The 18,256-nt window shown below is 38.3% G+C and overlaps 1 protein-coding gene across 1 annotated transcript; it reads left to right on the forward strand.

The window, feature by feature from the left end:
• Positions 1–1,790: 1,790 nt before the first annotated feature.
• Positions 1,791–7,865, forward strand: LOC124214622 (zygotic gap protein knirps). Its single transcript, XM_046617079.2, has 3 exons — positions 1,791–2,488; positions 4,554–4,631; positions 5,844–7,865. Exons 1-3 carry the CDS (start codon positions 2,339–2,341, stop codon positions 6,912–6,914), a joined length of 1,299 nt encoding a protein of 432 aa, XP_046473035.1. The 5' UTR covers positions 1,791–2,338; the 3' UTR covers positions 6,915–7,865.
• Positions 7,866–18,256: the final 10,391 nt, after the last annotated feature.

An 18,256-nucleotide genomic window follows, 5' to 3' on the forward strand; every position in this document is an offset into this window, starting at 1 on the left:
ATCTCGCACACCGTTGCAGCACAGTCGTATGAAAAGTATTTATTATAATATCTCTGGGGAGTTCGCACGCTAACTTCAAGGAGAAGAAGCATGGCCACATATTGTGATGCCTACTGCCTACCATACCTACGTGCGTGTCGATCATCCGTGGCGAATACCGCAGAATTTATTCTTTTCCAATCGTTGCGGCGGCGGCTCTGTCTCGCCGATATTCCTCTGGGTAGATTCTCGCGTCACTTCGTAGCTGCACAGTTCATTACCTTTCAGGTATATTACCTCCCTATAGGCGGAGAGGTGGGTATAGGTAGGTTCGTGTTTCTGCAACTAGGTATCCGCGATTTTACACAATTATGATGTATCTCGGTGAAGCAGTGATGTTTCATATCGAAATTATTCCCCTGGTGGAACAATATTCCTGACTTACAGTGGTCGATAATCAGACGTTGATAGACTTCTCAAAGAGTTTTTCACATTTGTTAAGGAATATTCCGAATAAAGCTCAGTGACTACAAAAAAAAAAAAAACTCTGTGAAATATCGGATTATCTCTGAGAATATTCGGATTTCTTTCATGTAATTGCAACATTGTGAGTCGGAAACATTTTTACAGCAGGGTCTCAAAGCTGTATTACTTGTACGGCTGAGAATCACGCTTCGCTCAGCTCTGATGCATGTTCTTCTATCCACGTTCCCAATACCGAGAGACCTTTTTTCTACCCTCTCCCCACCACGCGCTTTTCGTTTCTGATATGAAGAAGACATTCGTACGTGTACTGACACTGATGCTCATTGTGAATGGTAAATGTAGCGAAAGTTTGTATCACCGTTTGAAATTTACGATCTGTAATGTTTGGGTCTTTTCTTCCAACCGGTATCTCATACCATGGGCTGTAAAATTTGGGTTGTATTAATCAACACCAACCTCAACGAGACAATTGTATTACAAGAAAGATGTAAAATCGATACAATTGAGACACCATTCATTAGTTTGTTCATGTATTGATTGTTTGACGTTCATTCGAGGGAACGACTCTATATCTTAAACTGATGTTAAGTCACCGCGGATTGAAAACTTCCCTCAAGAGAACTTTAATATGCATTAAATCTGAATCAAACTATGGTTACATTCAACATCGAACTTTGATTAGTAGGGAAAAAATAAGCAAAATAGTTATACAGAGAGATTGAAGTGAAATTGACGGATGCATGTTTCATCATGAATGTTTTACCATCAAATGACGTAGATTTTTGCTGACGATGTTAGAAGTTTAATCGTCGAATGATATGGATAATCTTTTGGAGTGACCTGCAGGTGATCTTCTTTACAGTTTTAAAATTCACATATGCTCCACCCTGGAGCAGAGTTCTCGGATCAAAACCTCCGTGGTTAAATTAGTTTTCCAAGGTGATCATGCTCGCGTCGATTGCTCGAGAATCGTGTTGACGTCGAAACGTCGAAATAATCGACGTCAAGGATCCGTCTGAAAAGTGTATTGCGCATCTACGCATCAATCCGTGGACCATCCGACGCAGTTTAGAGCCTTTCGTCCCGGCTGGGAGTGTCCTGAGCCTGAACCACTGGTTGAACCGTGTCGCAAAGCTCACGTCTACGACGCCGGCGTGCCTCGGAGCACAGAGAGAAGAGTGGGCCGCAGGGAAGGGAGAGGGGCCGTGGGGACCCGAGGCCCAGGGAGGGGGGTGACCGCGGGGCCCGGCATAGAGCGCGGTGGGGGGTGGGAGGCAACGGCATCTCCGAGTCTGAGGTGAGCGTGTGATAAGGACGAGCGGACAAACCGTGCCCACGGAAGGATGGACGGGCCCTGGACCGGCGAACGGAGCGGCTGAGGTAGGGGCTCAGTCTCGCGACCACGTGCTCCACGGACGCACGACGCCGTATTCGCGTTCCCCGCGTTCACCCCGTTTCCGGAAAAACGATCGAGATCGTCGCCAGGAGCAGTCCAAACTTTCGCAAGATCTTTATCCAGGTGCCGAAGAAACTGAGTTCACAGTGACGTGCTGCACAACCACCGGCGGATAATCGTTGATTCAAAAGTGACCGAGTTCTGCTTTCCGATCGCACCCGCCAACGTACAAGTGTAAAGTGGAAGCCTTGATTCTTGGGTCTGGCCACCATGCGACTTTGCAAACCTGACCAGACGCCGGGAATCAGCTACGTTTAGCAGTGCGAACGTGTGCGGAGCGACGACCGAGGCGCCGATGGCGTTCTGCTGACTCCTATTACCTACTCGCGTTTAAACCCTGGGACAGAAGTTGCTCGGGAAGATGATCCGCTCGGGGGTTAATCGAGGAACACCGAGCCCCGGGGTATAGGGATACGAATGGACCTGGGGGACCTGCAGCCGGGGGTGGCGGGGGTCAGCGCAGTTCCAGGTAAAGCTGTTCACCCTGTCAGGTGGTGGACGCCATCGGCAACGCTCACTTCCTCCACGATAGCACCGGTTTCATCAGCCTCCGGAAACACTGACGTGGTAAGGAATCATCCAGAATATGTCAATTGGCGAAATGATCGGTACAGTAGCGCGTTAAAAACTGGCCCAAAACTCGTTGCTCGCTACGTTGAGGCTGGATTTTGGCAAAGTGTAGTTGCGATTAGTGTTCCACTTGAATGGATCCACTGTGCAGACTCCGGGTCAAAGAACCGGATCCTTAACATTATTACGTCGAGTCACATAATGTCTACTTTGCGGGGTTAATCGCGCAGACGAATGAGCTATTCGTCGCAGGGCGGCTAGAACACGTCGATGAGTCTCGCGTGGTTGGGGGTATGAGTTTTGCCCGGAGATGCGGACGTGAGAGACCAGGACTGCATCAAAGAAACGGGAGATGACGAATAGGAATAAGATGCGGTGAGGATTAGAGTCTGTTGCTGCTGCTGCTGTTGCCTCCGGGGTGACATTCAGCGTCATGTGTTGGACGTTTCAGGTTTTTGCCTTCAAGTCTTCCAACGCTTGCGACTTTGCCCTCCGCGTAGCTGCTTTTGTCGCCACTATGAGTTACTAGGTACGCTGAACGAATGGAGTTTCTTCATTTACGGCAGTGTCATCTCTTCTCCAGGACTCAATCCATCATCACTCGGTGCACCATGCCGGCACCGATATCTGGTCTGGTTCGATTTGGTATTAGACTTGTCATTTGGTACCGGAGGTTGGTGCAGAGGATCTTAAAAACGATTACCGATACTCGTTGAGTAGATTATTATAGGTACCGATTTGGAATAAACAACTGACCAAAATACTTCTTCCTCGTTCTTAGAATCTTTTTATCATACATTATCTGGATTTTTTGTAGCTGCAAACGTTTGTAAACGGAAGCCCGGTACAGCGGCTGTGAGTGACAGCTCGGTGAATATTGCCGATGATTAATTTTTCGTTTCGTAATATAATTATTGCGAGTGCCTTGGAGCGTGCGGTATTAGGTTACGTGGCTCATGAGAGCTGTGAGAAAAAGTTAACAGTAGGACGTATGGGTATATATATATATACATGTATATGAAAGGAAATTATAATAGAAGGTAATTGATCAAAAGTTATAAACGTACATAAGTAGTTTCGCGTGTGAGTAAAATGAATAATAATTTTCTCACTCGCTGTCAACCTGCATGTGTATGGATGCATGTATTTACATGTACGTACTAATGTACCAAAGACCAAATGCTGATTAGCTCGATAGATCGATTGCTAATTAGTGAAGTCTCTGGCTGACGGTACCGAATCTCAATCCGGCGATAATTCAAGTTGCCGAGGGTACAGAATTCCGTTTATAACGTTCTCACGTCGCACAGAGCTTAGAGACCAACGAGACGTTCAGTGTATTTCAAAAGTACCCGTCTTATGACATTGCAAACGAGTAGTTTTACATGTAATTGAAAAATTTCCAATAAGCGTTATTACTCGGTAGATTCAAAGCCTCCTTTTCAAAGGTCGTAAATATAAAGACGAGTTGAGAATGAGCAAATATCGCGCAGAGAGGCTGTACTTTTAGTAAAAGAGGCTTGTGGTTGGTTATATGAGGTCGCTTTACTGCAGTGCATATCGCATTTATACACATTATACCGTCGTCGCGTCGTCGAGAATCGAAGGCTGCTGCAAGCGCGTTGCAATTTGCATGATGCACCTATATCCAAGTGACAGAATATAATTAACGTCTCTTATCGCCGGTCTCGCTTGACCCCCTTCGAAAAAAGAGGGAAAAGAAAAAGAAGAAGCAGAATAAGAGAGAAAAAAAAAAAAAAATGATTGTAAAGCTTTATTCGTCTCCGGTCGAAGGTCGGAAGGCCCAGGCATTCCACCATTGAGAAACAACACCCTGGGCACTCGGCCGGCCATTTGCATATATGCGTATTGAATTTATTTACCGTATTTACAGTCGGCGCACAGTTCGACCGTGGAACTCGGTTTATACCATCTACCTACCCACCTATTATATATTGCACATATATATATACTTCACTTCGAATATCGTATCGTCTCTTTACCGAGAAATCTTCAGCATGACACTCGTGTTATCCAGGCTTCTATGAATTCTCATTTGCAGATGAATCAGCTCTGCAGGGTCTGCGGAGAACCTGCCGCGGGGTTTCATTTCGGGGCGTTCACCTGCGAAGGTTGCAAGGTGAGTTCTCATCCCTCAGTGAAAAGAAGGGTATTCACACGGAATCCACACGCCTTTATTTATTTATTTATTTTTTTTCTCCCTTCAATCAATATTTACCGAACAACTAACAAAGTCGTCTTCTCCATCGGTGACACTTTTTACTTTTTTTTTTAATGTTCTAAAAATACCGGGCAAAAATTATAATCTAGAAAACAAATTTAGTCGTTGGATACGATTTTCTTTCTTCGTAATCGTCACAACGCAATGATGCAATCGTTTTAATAGGTTTAATGTTTTAAAGTTGCTGGGTGTTTTTTGATTTCTTTCTTATTGTAGTTAAATTTTTGTTTTTTCGTTTACTTGTTTAAATACCACCAAGACCAGTTCTTCAATGCTTAACTTGAAAGTTTTTTTTTTTTTTTTCCAATCGTGCCTGAAGCTATTTCTCTGTAACACGGTGCTCGCTCATTATTCGAGACTAACGATTTTAATAAACGTCGTCGGAAGATGAGGAAGCGTCGTTGCAAAAAAATCTTAACGCTAATATCCACTAAAATAGAAGAAAAAAAGACTGAACTGTTATTATCTGGTTGCAAATATTGCTGAAGCTGTTACGATCAATTATAGAATTGATGTAATTTAAATATTTTTTTTCTCATTCAAAACGTATAATGGTGCTTGTGACCAACATTGGCATGTCATTGTTTCACTAAATTTAGTATCTGAACTCGAGAACGACTGAAATCGATTTGGATTATTATTATTATTATTATTCATTTTGGTACTGTAATTATTTTAACGTTACAAAATAACCTCAAGTTTCTACTTCAGCTGTCTTTGATACAATGCCCAGATTAATTCAAAAGAACATTTGTCGAGGGTAAGGATGAAAGTGTTGGAAGATCAGACGATGAGAGCTTCACAATATCGAATTTTACAAAATGTAAAAAGTTGAGAGTAGAAAAGTAAAGTATAGAAAACCAACAGATAGAATCAATAGAACATAATATATTTTGCTATATTCCGATTCGTTCCTACAATTCTATATATTGGCTTACCATATTTTGACCATTTTATACTTTGATGTTCCAAGTTTTAAAAATTCTGTAACATCCATTCATGAGTTTGTAAATGATCTCCTTCCCGATCCTTCCACATTCTCAACACCACCAATACTTTCAACATGACCAATATTTTCACAACAAAACACATTTCGTTTTATAATTGCAGTCATTCTTCGGTCGAACATACAACAACCTGAGCAGCATATCGGAGTGTAAAAACGGTGGAATATGTGTAATAAACAAGAAGAATCGTACAGCGTGCAAGGCGTGTCGTTTGCGGAAGTGTCTAATGGTGGGAATGTCGAAATCGGGTTCTCGATACGGTCGACGATCAAACTGGTTCAAAATCCACTGCCTGTTGCAGGAGCAATCAAACCAAGTACAGACGCGCCTGAAAGCTCCGAAGCTACCGTACAACGAGAAGTCGTTCAGCAGTCAATTGGACGCTGCGAACAACAACACGAGCAGTAACAACAACAACAACAATAACAACAACAACACGACGAACAACAACTGCAACAATAACAACAACCACAACCACAACCACAACAACAAAAACAACAACAACAACAATAACAACAACTGCAGCAGCAGCACCGTAAACAGCTACATCAACGATCAAAGATTGCCAAAGAGAGACCTCTGCAACGAGGGCCCAACAGCGGCGGCGGCGGCGGCGGCGGCGGCGGGGCCTCAGGACCTCCTCAGGCATCCAGATTGTGCCCAAGTAATGAGGTCCCAGGACCTCATCCGTGCCGAACAGGCCCGTTTCCCGATTTGGCGTGGTCCTCCCTTCTTTCATCCCGCGCTTACGACCCACATGCAGCTGCTCAACAGTCCATTCTTCCCGTTCCAGCAACGATTCATGGTACCCTACGTGAGTCATTTGAGCCCTCCTAATCTACAACCGGTAACAAGTATCCTCTCGAGTTCATCGAGCGAGAGCTTTAGTCCCAGATCAACGCCGTCGCCGAAACCGTCGGAGCTTTATAGGGCCCCACCGTCTAACCTAAGCTCTGCCGCATCCCGCGACAAGAGTATAGCCTTCCTAAGGTCTCTGGGACCTGAGCAGGTGGCGCCGATCGACCTCAGTATGAAATCCCGGGCTGAGTGTACCACGGTAACCGATGCCGCTGGTACCACGGATGATGAGAAAAGCTCCGAGAGCGAGGAGGATGGGGAGGAAATCGCGGAAACGGAAACGGGACCGCCCCTGGACCTCACTAGGAAAACATGACAGTGACGCGCGCGCGCGCGCGTGTGTGTGTGTATATAAATGTGTGTGTGTGTGCGTGTGTGTCTGTCAGGGGCCCGATACTGCAGAGAAATACTATATATATATATAATTATACGCGAAAGAGGGGATACTGATTTATTTGTATAAACTTTCTCTCCCTTGTACACCGCCCAATATTATGACTTTTTAAATAAACCGATGTTTCGACAGTACCGACAATATATTATATTATACTATACATATTAGGCCTACTGTTTTCAGTGCCAGTAAACCACGTGATATTTTGAATATTATACATGTATGTTACTATATTAATACATATGTATGTGAAACTGTACATGTAGAGACAAACTTTTGTACGACACCGATTTACGAAATCGTATGGATAAATCGTGTGCGATGCGCGTTCGTGTGGCAATATTATGTTATAGTTCGCTGATGGAGTGGCCAGTGGTGTTTCTTTCTCTTTTTTCTTAATTTTTTTTTTTTTTTTTTTTTAACACGTTTTTTTTTTACCGACGGATTTGTTTCCATCTTAATATTTTGTGCTTCGTTGTTATTTACTTGTACAACTTTTTTTTCTCGTCTCCGAAAGATTATTTATGAGCATTTTACGTATATTATAGATGCTGATTCTTATTTAATTGAATTTCTCCAATAATTATATATCTATCAATTATCAAGATTGCGAGGCCAGTACAAACAAGCGATTATTAGATATAAATAGATAATATACGTATACTTATGTTTATACATTATAGGTATTATAAGATCGTGAAAAATTACGTGTAAATATATATATGGATACATACAATATAAATGTGTGTGTGTGTGTGTGTGTGTGTGTGTGTGTGTGTGTGTGTGTGTGTAATATACATATATATATTATTACATGACGTAATAGGCATCAGTTATATTTGTACTATAGATAAATTGAGAAATAAAAATTATTACACGTATCGATCATTCGCATAAATTATAATGTACTTATATGTGTTCAAGTTTTGATGTCGGATTTTTTATCTTTTTATTTTGTTTTTCATATTTTATTGTTGGTATTATTTTTTCATTTTTGCAATTAATATCAAACGAGGACGAATCAATGACTTTTACGATTTTTGCCGCGTCCTGTTACAGGCATAATCATTTTTATAATAAAATTCGGAAAGTGGTTATACTGATAACCATTTGTCGAAAATATTAAAAACAATTCGATTATAAATGAAAATATGTTAGCAAGAAGAAATGATCGGCGCTCATTTCATCAGAGTGGAATAACACGATAAAACCTGTCTTTTGCGGTATTTTGACAATAAGCTGTATACTTAATTTCAGAATAGAACATCTCAAATACTTCAGGCTCATTTTAAATGGTGGTTCAAACCGTTGACTAAATTCTCAAGTTCATTTTCAATCTGTGGTATATTCATTTGCCGGTTTACGTTCCGCGATAAAATGCTAAGAACGCGTTTTTTTCTTGATCTTATAATTTTGAACTTGTTCTCTAATTCTGGCAGTTTCCTTAGCCGACAGAATGAAATTCAGAATTTTCATTTAAAATCTGACCCCATCAACGTTTTGTATCGTGGAAAACTATTACTAATTTTTTGCCTATCCATTAAAATAGTGTCCTTCAATCGAAGCTCCGTTCGAAGATCAGCATACGTGTTTAACCGTCAGCGAAAATCACGCGCATTGCGAAAAGACTGAACAGTAATCAGTGGCACAATTACCACAAAGTTTGTTCCCAATAATAGATAGATAGTTAGCCAAAAGTGGGATGTTGATCACGCATCTCATGAATGAGGAGGCAGAGATCTCACTAATTTATCGAGGGACGGAGTTTCCGTCGAGTGCCGATCCAATAACTCTTAATAGGCAATAATAATTAATTCCAAAGCGATCGGGGAACGATAACAGTTAGTCATGCAGTCACCTCAGTCACCAGAAAGATTTACGACGAATTCGAGCCAAATCTGGTTCCTCGGTATCTCGCTATTGCGAAATACGGTTAAACTTTGATGAGGCAAAAAGCGCGATTTCTAATCTTATTGTTGGTCCGGTCAAAATAGGTCTGAATCCAAAATATTCGGGACGTGGCTGCATTTTTGTGTATAGGAGTCTTCGACCCTCAGAAATGTCAAATCTAAAGTCATTTTTGACCGTTTTAGCCAGTGTTTCGAGAAAACAGCAAAATGTAATGTTTTTTGCGTTTTCCTCAAAAACTGCTGTCGATAGATGAAAAATGAATTGACCATCGTGTAGAGCAGAAAATTCTGCATCGAATTATGTCTTCATATATCGGAAACGGAGTCGGATTATCTACCAAATTAACAAATTAAGAAAACAGAAATTCTACTTATCGACGGCGTCTGGGGAATTTTGGTGAAGTAATTTCTTTTTTTCTGAATTTGTTAATCCGACTCCGTTTCCGACACATAAGGACACAATTCTATGTAGAATTTTCCGCTCTACACGATGGTCAAGTCATTTGTCGTCTATCGATAGCAGTTTTTTCGAAAATACGCAAAAAAACGTCAATTTGGATGTTTTCTCGAAACACAGGTTATGCCGTTCAAAAATTACTTCGGACTTGAGTTCCCGCGGATCGAAATCTCCGGTACTCAAAAATGCAACCGTATCCCCAATATTTTTACTTCAGACCTATTTTGACCGGACTATTCTCCAACGATTTTCGTCGATACCTTTCACACTCTCAAGAATTCCCGCATGCGCTGCTTTGGCACAAAGTGGTTGGACCTCTTCGACAGACCTGACTGGCAAACTGTACTGTGTTGATTTAGGTGTGACTCAAAAGAGCACACTCGTTGCTAGATGATCAGAGTACTGATATACTGACTGACAATTCTGGGTCAATCATGTATTTATAACATCGAAGAGGTTCGTTGCTACACCTCAGACGGAGTCACTCATTGGTTGATTCGTCAAGATTTTCAACCACCGAAATATATCGAGTCAGTGATTTTGGTTTCCGGATATGGCTTGGTAAATAAAAATAATTATGATCTTAAGTTCTTAACTCTGCTCATAGATCATCTACGAAAGAGCAGTATCGAGAAAAAATAATCCTTGATTATTTTCATTCGTCATCGTGACCGGCAAATAATAGTTACGAGTGCAAAATGAAAATTAGTTTTTTAACCATTACCAGAAAATCTAGTAAGTGTTACGATTCTTACAAAAATAAATTCATTCTACGGCCTTGTTTGACTGAAAAAAAAAAACAAACTATGCCGACTATGAAGTAAGTAGATTCAACGTTGATTATCGGCAGAAAATGTAACATTGACAATTGCGATAGCACTAAATGATAATGGCTCGTACAAAATTTTCTTCCCAATCGGACAATAATAATTAGACCGATATTTTAATGATACAAATTTTACTATCGTTTTCTATTAACTCTGAGAAATCAATCTTTTTTTCGGTGACAACCCACGATCGATACTGAATATAATATTACTTCAGAGTTCTTCGAGTCTCGAAGATATCATTATGCGAAGTGCGTACGCTTTGGCAAACATGTTATTTGTCGATTGAGATAGCTTTTTGTTAGTTTTCTTCTTTTTCATTCCTTGAGAGAGGTTGCACATCGTTGGTTAACATCGGTAAACGTGGAAAATACAGACTTTGCGAGCAAGTTATTTAACTATTTCCTCACATACTTCACTTTGAAACAAATTGGTTATGTGAACTCAGGCTTCACAGGCTACATTAAAATCAGTAGAGCTTCTTTTATATCAATAATTGACGGTCGGTTTTTTTTTTTTCTTCTTCTTATTTTGCCAATAGACAAACAACATGTCTTGAGCAAAATTTCAAATAATATCTTACGCAAGATTCGTTTCTTGAAACAAGATAGAATATTTTGTGCCGATATTGGTTCTAGCTATTGCAGGTACATCGATAGATCGATACATTTTACGAAATGGAAATTTTGAAACTGAAGAATTCTAAGTGCACATTCTGAAAGAGGTTATATTATTAAGTGTATGTATATTAGGATGTTTGTTAATAGAGTTGTTTTTTAATTTTCATGTCTGCTTTGTAACCAAAGTATATTTCAAAAAATAATACGAGAGAAACTTTTTTTGCTCCTTGAAATATACCTATAATATAGGAAGATACATATTTTTGTACTGAATTAAACACTCTACACAAAAGCTCCGATGAATAAAATTTGTAAATGAAAGCGTTCGAATGTTAATTGACGTTCAAAGTTTAATTTATATAAAATTATCATTCCGTCGAGTATAACTACGAAATAAACAACTGTATCATAAAGTATATTACATTGTATTTGTCATTATTGTCGGTATATTTGCCAACAATTTATGAGATTTCAAATGCAAAAAAAAAAATTTAATTTTCCATATTATTTCCATTATGTATAATATATGCAATGTTTATTGACCGTGAATTTCATTAGAGATGAGAAATAAATATTTCGTGGGTACAGACGGCCAGAAATTATTTATTTTAACGGCTGACGTTTCGGTCAAAGCATGTTATTTCCATAAGATACTTCGCTCACAAATCGGTTTATCTTGGAGTAGATATAGGAAACTGAAATTTTCAGGGAATTTTGTTTTTTATCTATTTTAAACCGTTTCAGCCCTTGGGAGCATAAAAGTTCAAAAATAACCCTGTTAAGGACCTCCCTAATATAAATAAATATATATATATATATAAACTATCAAAAATTTCACTTGTTACAGTAACTAGAAAAATTCAGTAAAACAGGTATAGTTAAAAAAACTGTTTGAATATTGTTGGAATTACGAAAAACGAGATACGCGTAAACATTTTGCGCTATTGCAGATCCTTTCTTGGTAATTGCAACGCAAAATCAGTTTCTGAGGTTTACTCTACTTTTTCAATTAAATAAGGCAATAGTTACAAGAAAATATAGCAACAGCGATCGTAATGAGAAAGAATAGTAACGGATACTAGACTTTCCGTTAACAGCTAGAATAGTTAATAGTTAAGGACCGAGCCGTAACCAGAATTAACAACTTCTCTCATTGTATATTATAATTTTTTCTTCTACTTTTAATCGACTGGTATTCGACCTAAATTTTCGTCATAGTGGTGCTACTTAAAAAAAAAAAAAAAAAAAAACAGGCAACGGTTCCGAAAGTTTGAGACCTGAAAATTCTTCCAAATATTTAAGCACCAGAATTTTTGTAAGACACTTAATTATCTCGTTTCTTTTTCCCACGATTTCAGAGAGAGGATCGGAGGCACGTGGCAGTATCGACACATGTCGAGTATAAAGTGTAAACGTGTTTGTCGAAGAGACGCGGTTGCACGGTGAGTGTTTCTCAAAGTTCCTCGTAGTTGTGTGAGGCTTGGTTTGAGGATCGAGCGGCACCTCAGGTTCCCATTCAGCGAGTATTATGGGTGTTTGGGTTGTGTGATACGGGACCTTAACCCACCCATCGTGGTTCGACGCTGTCCAAACTTTGGAATGATAAATCATATTCACACCTTTGCATCGCGCGGAATGCCCTCGAAGCTATGGTATAATTCTTGTATGCGTTTCCTCACGGACCCGCGAGTTTTGAGTTACATCTTTTTTACACCGAGGCAGTCCTCCTTCATCCTCTCTCTCTCTCTCTCTCTCTCTCTCTCTTCATTCTCTTGCTGCTGAACGCGTTGCAGCTCTCGTGTGAAAACAAATGGCTCTGCCTTGGGGCGATAACTCACGACCCGCCAACCGTAACTTGCCGCGAGCAAATCACCGTTTCCTTTACTCGCTGAACATCAGCTACAATGTTTATATTTAGGAGTGTCCTTTGTATCTCCCCAAATCCCCGCAAATTCCATTTCCCATTTACAGCACATTCCATAAGTACATACAATTCGTTAATGATTATAAAAATTTGACAGTTATTTATTTACTTATTTACTTTTTCTTCTACTTTTCACCCTTTATTAACAACTTCAAACGATCTTCGTTACTTTGTACGACTTCGTAAGCCCCCGAGTAACAATTTTCGTTCAGAATCACCGAATTTTTATCGTTCCTTCCATTTCGCATCCGCCATCTTTTATTTAGAAACGATCAAATTCTGACGTCAGAATCCCAAAAACCCCCATTAACAAAATCAGGTAAAAATATTGAGCGGACAAATGTGCGACTGAAAGGGTTAATAACCAATTTCTTTTCAATCCTGCAGTCATTAATATATTCAACAGAGGTTTGTAGCTTTTTTTAAAGTTCATTAAATCCTCTGTGTTCGGAATTGATGTTTCTAAACAGTCATTTTTAAAACACTACAACATTCTTGAAAAAAAAAGAAGAGAAAAAAAAAATTAAGAACGCAATTGCAGACGCAAATAAATTTTTTACGTTTTCTACTGTATTTCGAATAAAGTCAGGGCTTCATTCATTCGTATAACGGATGAGAACGCGCGTCGCCTGAGCGGCTTGAATGAAGTGTTGCTTCATTCAGTCCTACCGGCAAGAGCGAAGGAATTTAAGTTTTCCTTTAGTGAGAAATATCTTCAACGAACGCTGATCAACTGATTGGTATCTGTGGATTAAAACTATTGTACTAAGTTTCTCGTGAAAGTAAAAAAATAGAAAACATTTCCGTTCCTCTTTTTTTTTTTTTCTTTTTATCACTTTTCATAGCCTCAGTTTAAAATTTTACCCTTTTTCGTATTTCCCATGTACAAAGATTGAAAAACTTTAGCAGAATCTCGACCAATTTTTAAGCTATTTCGAGAAAGTGAATTTTATTTATTTTTTAAAATCTTAAGAAGTGCGAGAAAAAGGATTTCAAAAAAGCATAAATGTAACCGATAACATTGTTGAGGTAAAATATTATCTTATCTAAGAATTTTTTAAACACCTTGAAGTTATAAATTTAATAATCATGTTAAAATGAAGAGATTTCCCGAACTGTTGACATAATTTCGAGTGGCTTTGAAAATGGTGAAAGCATCTGGAAAGAATTTTCGAAAAGCGTGGGCAGAGATCTGTACAAAAATAACTGGTTTTCTAGATACTTATAATAAGAAAAAAAAATTTTCTATCGTTTTCAGTTTGCATAAATTCTTTAAAATTCTATCATTGATTCTACGCCGCAATTGCCTAATCAGCGACTTACGTTCATTCATAAATGACGCGGCCAATTGACGCGACAACACGCGCAACAATGACTGTTCATTACAGTCATTGAACGGCAGCTGACGTAAGAAGCTCGATATTTGAAGTAATATTCGTATGGATGTGGTCTCACTTAAAACACGTGCAAACACATAAGTTCACAATGTTTGCTCCGACATTATGCAGGAGAGCAAGTACATGCGTAGATATTCAGGAATCTCGAGAGCTTTCCTTCTCGGAATCAGTCTCACGTTCAACAATCGCTCATACGATTTATCGGCCATCGGTAAAGCAGATACAATTCAGTAGGTAATGCAGGTACCTACGCATATTTTTTTCTCATCCATTAGTTACGTTGAACAAAGATTTTTTTTTGAAAATTCTGACAAAGATGAAAAGAATTACGCAATTAAATCTGTCCACTACTTTTAACTCCAATTTTTAATATCGTATTTTTTGTTTTTTCTTACTTTCCGTGTGAATAGTCGCGGTCCATTTTATGCCTCACGTTCCGGTACTGATTATACAGGCAAAGCCTAGCGGAGCTTGTTTGAGGACTAAAAACGGTCCAGATGAACGTCAGGTCTCAAACAATATTTACACAGAGCTCACATATATGTGTACCCTGAAGTGGACAGGGTTATACCTACGCAAAAGTCTGCGAGACAAATATTACACCAGATTTTTTTACTTATATATAACATGGGAGGAGTTTACGCGTAATATAAGTGGAGTAGATACCGTCCTGTGATATATATATATATATGTATACACATACATGAAGTAACTAGTTTAAACCGTCTCGAGAAGCAGGAGATAAAGTTTTGCTATCTGTCGAGTTGCTCGTTTGCGTTTATAAGCAGACTTCTTAGTTCCCTGAGATATTCTGGAATTGATGACTTTGCGAAAAATTTTCTTCTCAAAGTAAGGTGTTGCGTTTTCTGCTTATATGAAATTTTTATTTTTTTTGGTTCGCCATAATCCTTCTGAAATATAATCAACAAATTTTTAATCTTTCTTTCGCTAAAATTTTATCCTTGTAATATGTTGCAAATTTTTTTCTTATTTCTTTTTTTTTTTTTTATCGTCACTGATGCGGCGAACTCTACTTCGTCGAAATTTTTAGAACTTTTCATTTGCTTTCGGAGAAACATTCGTACCAGAGGAATTTTTGCAAAGCGCATAACGTACGGTTTCAGTCGATTGTAACTATTTAATATAAAACAACCAAGAATGACGAATAAATTTATCAAATTATAATACAATGTGTGAAAGAACGGGCGGATGATTTTCTTTTATCAGTAATGCAACTCAGGATTCTTGTTCTGAGATTCGAACTTGATCGTTGTTCTGATTCAAATTCTTAGTTACAGACTCGACAAAATGAAAAAAAGTTTGTTAAATCGTGAATAAATTTTTATAAAAGTAAGACGTGGATTTTTCTTTTTTACGAATTACTTGCATTTATACGTTGGCCAAACGATATATGGCTGGTATTCAGAGAAAAATATTGGATAATAAAAATGAATGAATGAAAAAAGGCCATTAAACGAATGAATGAATGGGAAAAAAGTGTCGAAACCGAAGTGTCCGCGGTAGATTCGATAAATTTGAAACGATTTTACAGCTCAGAATGTGGAATGTCAAGACTGGCTCGTCCGCGGCTGAAATTATTGGATTTAGATGGGATCGCGATGAAAATTACGAGCGCGTCAACTCGCGTTGCAATCCCCGCATGGATAAATAACGTAGGTTAAGTATGCGAGAATAAAATATACGTGTAAATGTGTAGAAACATACCTAAATAAAAATATAACGTTGTAGATCCGAAGCAATTATTTTTACACTGTTAATAAAACATTGAATTGAACAAAAAAATAAATAAATAAAAAGAAACACTAGAGATCGGATATGTGACCCAGGATTCGGGTACTTAACCTCGCCCGAAGGCAATCGTAAATAACAAAATAGAATTTCGAAAGGTCTAATAATGTATAAGAAGAGTCAAGTCCCGAAGCTCGCGTCGCTTCGCTCAAATATATATATAAATTATATTAATCGATTTCACGCGCGCACAAATTCCAAAAGTATCCCTTTGAAATGCTAATCTAAGAAATTTTTTATACGACATATTTATTGTAATGAAGTTCGGGGGCCCGTTTAACGCATCTATGACACAACTGCGATGAATTTCATTTCGAAATGACTCCGATTCCTTCTCGATTTCGACCTCAGGTTACAGAACAATTTATTCCACCTCTTTTTATCCTTTTTCAACACTTCTTGCATTCTCTCTTTATCCAAATGTTTCTCTCATTAGATGTTAGATGCTGGAAACTCTAATTTAATTCCTCAATATCGAGTTTTTTATCTTTCGTTCCACTATCCATCACTTTTTGTCACGGAGCAACTTGTTGCAAGCTCTGTTGTTACATTGTCTAACGCATTGTTTTTCATTTATCTATCCATCTACCTGTCCCTCTATTTCTATCTTCTCGTTTCCATCATTTTTTATTCATCCGCAAGACTTCCAAGATGACCTGCGGATGCCAGACATTCTATCGCGCATACCGGTAGAAAGGGAAACGATCAATTAACGCAACTATTTTCCTCAAGCTGTTCCGACATTTCGTGATTTCAACGCTTTTGAGATACCACAGAGGCTCTGCTGAATTCAGCAAAGAAGGGTTTCCATCTCTTGTTACAATTTTTGACACAGCTTACGTATCGTTTTCGAATATTGTTACTTTTGCACGATGTAAACATTTTTAATATTATTAAAACATAGACGTTGAAAAAATTGTGATAAAACTACGCGAAAAGGTAACAATGTAGTGTACTTCAATTACTATCGAAGTTCCAGCACATCGAACGTTGGAAAACTGATTGATTCGTACAAAACTCGTGATCCGGAATATCGAGAAATGTCGATTTTATCAAGATTTCAGCAAAAAATCACGTAAACGGTTTTTTTTTCAAAAAACTGGAAAATCGTTATGTGGGCTGTTGACAGTAACTAGTTTCTTAATTTCATCCAATATTTATGTTACGAATGGTTCATCTAATATGCCAAAGTAGAAACTTAATTGGTCTCTTAATTTTCGATTTATGAAAAAAATCTTCATTCTCATGTTACCAACTACCTGAAATTCCTCAATAAAAACGGCTCATAGGTTGTAAGAATTGCTCAACGAATAACATCGTCGTATAAATCGGCCCCATTGACGTTTTGAATGGCTCAATTATCCTCGGTTTCACTATTCTGATGAATGGATCGTTCGACTCGATTTATTGAAATTCGGTGTAATTTTCATCCACCGATCGATTAATTCACTTGTGAGAAAAAAATTCTTCTCAACATCTGTACCGCATGTTCTGCAAAATATGGATAGAAATGTCACGAATATAAATATCTGGAATTTCACGCGAACCCGACCAACCATTTTGTTTAAAAAATTTTCTGCGACTGTTTAAACTCTGAAACAGTACCCTGAATTTTTTCGCATTTCTAATTCGATTGCGCAATTAATTATAAATGTTTGAAGTGATTTTGAAGAGGACCATTTTAAAAATTTTTAATTACTCTCACAAACTCTATTTTTCATTCCAAACATTTCAAGACCGCATCCACGATGGGCCAATTTTTCACCATAATTTTTTTTCACCACTTTGTTTTTTTGGCTAGCTAAAACATTGCTCGAAGGTTCTGAAAATTTCCAAAAATTCTCAAAACTTTTATTTATCACTCAGAACATTTATGGACTGGTTTTATTATGAAGTGATTCCGTCTATTTTTTGGCACATTCAAATTTTGCTCATCAACTTCATAACGAAACCGGTGTAGAAATTTTCACAGTCACAAACAGAAGTTTTGGAAATTTTTTGTAAATTCTCAGACCGGTTGTAAACAACGTTTTGATCAATCAAAAAAATTGAAGTACTAAAAAAAAAAAAAGAAAATATCAACCCATCGTGGACCCGGTCTTGAAATATTTGTAAAAGAAAATACAGTTTTTGAGAATTTTGAAAAAGATCATTTTCAACGTCACTCTCAGTATTTAAAAATAATTGAACAGTTGAAGAAGATGTCTGAAAAAATTCGTGGTACCGTTTCAGAGTTCGGACAGTTGCGAAAAGAGTTTAGATGAAAATCAACGTTGGTTCGTTTCGCATGGAATTTCCTATATATTATAGTAACATACGC

The sequence above is a fragment of the Neodiprion pinetum genome, chromosome 3 (genome assembly GCF_021155775.2).
Source record: "Neodiprion pinetum isolate iyNeoPine1 chromosome 3, iyNeoPine1.2, whole genome shotgun sequence".
Taxonomy (NCBI): Eukaryota; Metazoa; Arthropoda; class Insecta; order Hymenoptera; family Diprionidae; genus Neodiprion; species Neodiprion pinetum.

What these genes read in the sequence shown, in the direction of transcription:
- LOC124214622 (XM_046617079.2), top strand. Translation starts at nt 2,339, where the DNA reads ATGGACCTGGGGGACCTGCAGCCGGGGGTGGCGGGGGTCAGCGCAGTT. An exon ending in CCTCCGGAAACACTGACGTG is followed by an intron (nt 2,489 to 4,553) that starts GTAAGGAATCAT and finishes TCTCATTTGCAG; the next exon opens with ATGAATCAGCTCTGCAGGGT. An exon ending in TCACCTGCGAAGGTTGCAAG is followed by an intron (nt 4,632 to 5,843) that starts GTGAGTTCTCAT and finishes TTATAATTGCAG; the next exon opens with TCATTCTTCGGTCGAACATA.